Source organism: Pyrus communis, chromosome 5 (assembly GCF_963583255.1).
Source record: "Pyrus communis chromosome 5, drPyrComm1.1, whole genome shotgun sequence".
Classification (NCBI taxonomy): Eukaryota; Viridiplantae; Streptophyta; class Magnoliopsida; order Rosales; family Rosaceae; genus Pyrus; species Pyrus communis.
Window position 1 is genome coordinate 12,527,544 of NC_084807.1, and position 5,247 is coordinate 12,532,790.

Below are 5,247 nucleotides of genomic sequence, written 5' to 3' on the forward strand. Positions count from 1 at the left end.
CCACAGCTCCATGGGGAAATGTTTGCATGACTTTGAATGGTCCCACCCACCTAGACTTCAATTTTCCTGGAAAAAGTCTCAAACGTGAGTCAAACAAAAGTACTTTCATACCTTGGTGAAACTCCTTCCTTAGGATGGCCTTGTCATGATAGAGCTTAGTCCGTTCCTTGTAGATTTTGGCATTCTCATATGCCTCATTTCTAAGCTCTTCCAACTCATTAAGTTGGAGCTTCCTTGCTACTCCAGCATCCTTGTAATCAAAGTTGAACTTCTTGATGGCCCAATATGCACGGTGTTCAAGCTCCATTGGCAAATGACAAGCTTTCCCAAACACAAGGCGATAAGGACTCATGCCAATGGGGGTCTTGTATGCTGTTCTATATGCCCATAGTGCATCATTTAACCTCAATGACCAATCCTTCCTTGTAAGGCTCACAGTCTTCATCAAAATGTTCTTGATCTCCCTATTGCTAATCTCCACTTGTCCTGAAGTTTGAGGATGGTACGGGGTTGCCACTTTGTGATTGATGTTGTACTTCTTCATCAAGGATTCAAAATGTTTGTTGCAGAAATGGCTGCCACCATCACTAATAATAGCTCTTGGGGTTCCAAACCTACAAAAAATCACATCTTTAAGAAAATTCAACACAACCTTATGATCATTAGTTCTTGTAGCAATGGCTTCGACCCATTTGGATACGTAATCCACTGCCACTAATATGTATAAGTAGCCAAAAGAGGATGGAAATGGTCCCATGAAATCGATTCCCCAAACATCAAAGAGTTCTACCACCAAAATGTTGTTCAATGGCATCTCATTTCTTCTGCTAATGTTCCCCATTTTCTGGCACCTATCACATTTAGAGCAAAAATCAAAAGCATCTTTGAATAAAGTAGGCCAAAAGAAACCAGATTGTAAAACCTTTAGAGATGTCTTTTTGGCACCAAAATGGCCCCCACATGCCAATGTGTGGCTAAATGTTAGGATGCTTTGTTGCTCACTCTCTGGGACACATCTCCTAACGATTTCATCAGGGCAGTATTTAAACAAATATGGTTCGTCCCAAACGTAGTGCTTCACCATGGCAAGGAACTTCTTTCTTTCCTGAAAAGAAAGGTCATTTCTCATTATACCACAAGCAAGATAATTAACAAAATCTGTATACCATGGTTCTTTTTCTTGAACAACAAAGAGTTGTTCATCTGGAAATGATTCATTTAGGGGCAAAGGTTGTCCAACTCCATGGTTTTCATTAAGCCTGGACAAATGGTCAGCCACAACATTATCACTGCCCTTCTTATCTCGAATTTCCAAGTCAAACTCTTGTAGTAAGAGTATCCATCTAATCAAGCGTGGTTTAGCATCTTTCTTTGTCATCAAATACCTAATGGCTGCATGATCAGAAAACACAATAACTTTAGATCCCACAAGATATGACCTAAACTTTTCTAAGGCAAAAACAACAGCAAGCAACTCCTTTTCAGTTGTGGAATAGTTAAGTTGAGCATCATGCAGAGTCCGGCTTGCATAGTAGATCACATGTGGAAGCTTGTTCACCCTTTGCCCTAAAACTGCACCAATAGCATAGTCAAAGGCATCACACATTAATTCAAAAGGTAATGACCAATCAGGTGCCATAATAATAGGGGCCGAGGTTAGTTCATTTTTCAAAGTATTGAATGCATCCATACAAGCCTTATCAAAATGAAATACAACATCCTTAGCTAACAGATTGCATAATGGACGGGTGATCATTGAAAAGTTCTTAATGAAACGACGATAAAAACCCGCATGGCCCAAAAAACTTTTTACTCCCTTCACAGTGGTGGGGGCTACCATATTGGTGATGACGTCAATTTTGGCTTTGTCTACCTCCATTCCTTTGCTAGAGATTACATGCCCCAACACAATTCCTTGTTTCACCATAAATTGGCACTTCTCCCAATTGAGGACCAAATTTTTTTCCTGACATCTTTGAAGTACTAACGATAGATGGTTAAGACATTCATCAAAAGAGGAACCAAACACTGAGAAGTCATCCATAAATACCTCAATGAACCTTTCTACCATGTCAGAGAAGATGGCCAACATGCATCTTTGGAATGTTCCTGGAGCATTGCACAGTCCAAAAGGCATTCTCCTATATGCAAATGTGCCAAAGGGGCAAGTAAAGGTTGTTTTCTCTTGATCCTCCGGAGCGATTGCAATTTGATTGTAACCTGAGTAACCATCCAGAAAACAATAATATGAGTAACCTGCCAATCTCTCAAGCATTTGATCTATGAAAGGCATAGGAAAGTAATCTTTTCTAGTGCTAGAATTCAACTTCCTGTAATCGGTGCAAACACGCCAACTGGTCGTGGGCTTTGTGGGCACAAGCTCATTGTTTTCATTCCTCATCACAGTGATTCCCACCTTCTTAGGCACCACCTGAATAGCACTCACCCATTTGCTATCAGAAATGGGATATATGATCCCCACATCTAACAATTTCAATACCTCATTCCTAACAACTTCCTTCATGTGTGGATTGAGCCTTCTTTGTGGCTCACGGCTTGTTTTCGCTCCTTCCTCCAAAAGGATCCTATGCATGCACATGGTAGGGCTTATTCCCTTGATATCTGCAATAGACCAACCAAAAGCTGATTTAAACTCTTTTAACACCCGAATTAGTTTATCTTCTTCAATTGGGGTGAGATCAGAAGCTATGATAACTGGAAGAGTTTCAAATTCAGCTAGATATGCATATTTTAGATGTGGTGGAAGTGGCTTAAGTTCAAGTTTTGGTGCCTTAACAGTGGAAGGAGTTAGATGTGATATTGATGATTCTAAAGGCTCAAAACGAGGTGAAACAGTCAAAGGATACAATGCCAATGCTTCCAAGGCAGCTACTTCTTCCATGAGTGCATCTTCTTCATCAAACTCATCTTGAGATTGACTCAAAACAGTTTGTAAGGGTTCATTTGATTGTGCCTGCAAGAACTTAGAGAATACAAGTGAATCAAGCACATCAATGGCATAACAATCAAAAGATGAAGAAGGATGAGCAAGAGATTCAAACACTTTGAATTGAACTGTCTCTCCTAACACTGTCATAGTGAGGAGTCCATTTTGCACATCAATGATGGTCTTGGCTGTGGCCATGAAGGGTCTCCCAAGCAATATTGGCAACTCACGATCATGTATAGGAGCTTCTTCCATGTCCAACACTACAAAATCTGCTGGCAAGATTAGTTTATCAACTTGAACTAGAATATCTTCTACTATACCTCTTGGATATTTCATGGATCTGTCTGCAAGTTGTAATGAAATGGTGGTGGCTTTTAAATCTCCCAAACCTAGTTGAAGGTACACTGAATAAGGCATTAAGTTGATGCTAGCACCCAAATCAAGCATTGCCTTCTCTACTTTCTTGTCCCCTATGGTGATGTTGATAGAGAAACTGCCTGGATCCTTGAGCTTTGGTGGAAGTTTTCTTTGCAAAACTGCACTAACATTCTCAGACACTACTACCTTCTCATGTGGTCCATACTTCCTTTTGTAGCTGTTTAACTCCTTGAAGAACTTCCCATATGCCGGCATGTTCCTAATGACATCAAGCAAAGGTAAGTTAACATTCACTTTGCTCAGTATATCAAAAATCTCCTTAAATGACTTATCCTGCTTGCTCTTGGCAAGTCTTCCAGGGAATGGTATTGGTGGAGTGTATGGTTTCTCGGCCTTGTGAAGATTTGGTGCTTCCAATGAGGAAGTGGCATGGCTTGGTTCCTCAATTGATTTCTCATTGTCTCCTTGAGTGACACCTGCATTCACATGATCATATTCATTAGTAACTTCATTGCCAACTCTATTATCAATAACCTTACCACTTCTAAGTGTAGTGATTGCTTTGGCTTGCTCTTGGTTCCTTTGGAGTATCACAGGTTGGCTTGGAAACTTCCCAACCTCTCTTTGGTTCAATGCATCTGCAATCTGCCCCAATTGTGTCTCCATTTTGGTTAGGGCGGCTGAATGTTGTTGGAGTGTGCTATTGGTGGAATGTTGGAATTGCAAGGTGTTTTGGGCTAACAATTTAACCGTATCCTCAAGGGTAGTGGCAGGTTTTGGTTGGAAATTTTGGATTGGGTTGTTGTTCTTCCATGAAAAATTGGGATGATCTCTCCAACTCGGGTTATATGTATTGGAATACATATCATTCCTTGGTCTTTGGTTGTAAGAATTCATGAGGTTCACTTGCTCTTGAACATACTCGGGGTAAGCCTCCCTAGATGGACATTGGTGAGTAGGATGGCTTGGTATGTTGCAAATGGCACACACTTCATTTGCTTTTGGCACCATGTTGAGCACGGATTCAAGCTTCCTTTCTAGGTTAGCTACCTGCAACAAAAGCTCATGATTAGAACTTGTTTCATAGACTCCAACTTTCTTACCCCTTAAATCTTTGTGTTGAGCATTAGACCCCAACATCTCATAAATGTTATATGACTCTTGAGCATTCTTTTTCTTCAATGCTCCACCTGCTGCATTATCAACAGTTGATTGACAATTTTGGGTTAGTCCATCATAGAAAATTTGCATTTGTAAGTGAAAAGGTAACCCATGGTGTGGACATTGGATCAAGAGGCCTTTAAAACGCTCCCAACACTCATTGAAAGGTTCTCCATCATCTTGTTTGAAGTTGAAGATTTGTCCCCTTAATGTGGCTGTCTTTTGAGTGGAAAAGAACTTCTCCAAGAACTTCTTAGCCACGGCATCCCATGTAGTGAGGGAACCTGGTGTTAGAGTCATCAACCAACTCTTGGCCCTATCTTTCAAGGTGTAAGGAAACACTCTCATCCTCAAATTTGCTTCACTTACTCCCTGCAAAGGTAAACCACTCACAACATTGTAAAACTCTTTAATATGAGCTAAAGGGTCTTCATTAGGTAAGCCATAAAATGAAGGAAACATATGGAAATGTGAAGATTTGAGATCATAGTTTCTAGCTTCTGTGGGCAGCAAGATGCATGAAGGTGAATTTGGTATGATTGGTTGAGCAAAGTCCTCCAAAGCTCGAAGCTCATCTAGGTTGCCCGCCATCTCTTCCTCTCTTGCCCAATCAAATTGCTCAGATTCTTTACTTGTTGAACTAGGTGAATTCTCTTCCTCTTCCTCAAGGTTAAAGGATGAACTTGATGGCACAAAGTTGTCCAAAGTGTGGCCCTTTAATCTTTCAATTCTTTGGCCTAACTCAACAAGTTTATTTG

At 40.5% G+C, this 5,247-nt stretch overlaps 1 protein-coding gene and 1 non-coding gene across 2 annotated transcripts; one reads left to right on the forward strand and one right to left on the reverse strand.

Annotated features, from left to right (window-relative positions):
* Window positions 1-487: 487 nt before the first annotated feature.
* Window positions 488-3,583, reverse strand: LOC137734290 (uncharacterized; the record flags this gene model as incomplete). Its single annotated transcript, XM_068473580.1, has 7 exons — window positions 3,448-3,583; window positions 3,077-3,219; window positions 2,845-2,974; window positions 2,447-2,622; window positions 1,525-1,720; window positions 961-1,323; window positions 488-714 (listed from the first exon to the last, which is right to left on the reverse strand). Coding segments are annotated over exons 1-7 (1,371 nt in total), but the record flags the coding sequence as incomplete, so codon positions are not given.
* A 1,012-nt stretch (window positions 3,584-4,595) lies between these two features.
* On the forward strand, window positions 4,596-4,706 carry LOC137735803 (small nucleolar RNA R71). Its single transcript, XR_011068708.1, has one exon. It is a non-coding gene; the product is annotated as a small nucleolar RNA R71 (small nucleolar RNA).
* The last annotated feature ends 541 nt before the right edge of the window (window positions 4,707-5,247 follow it).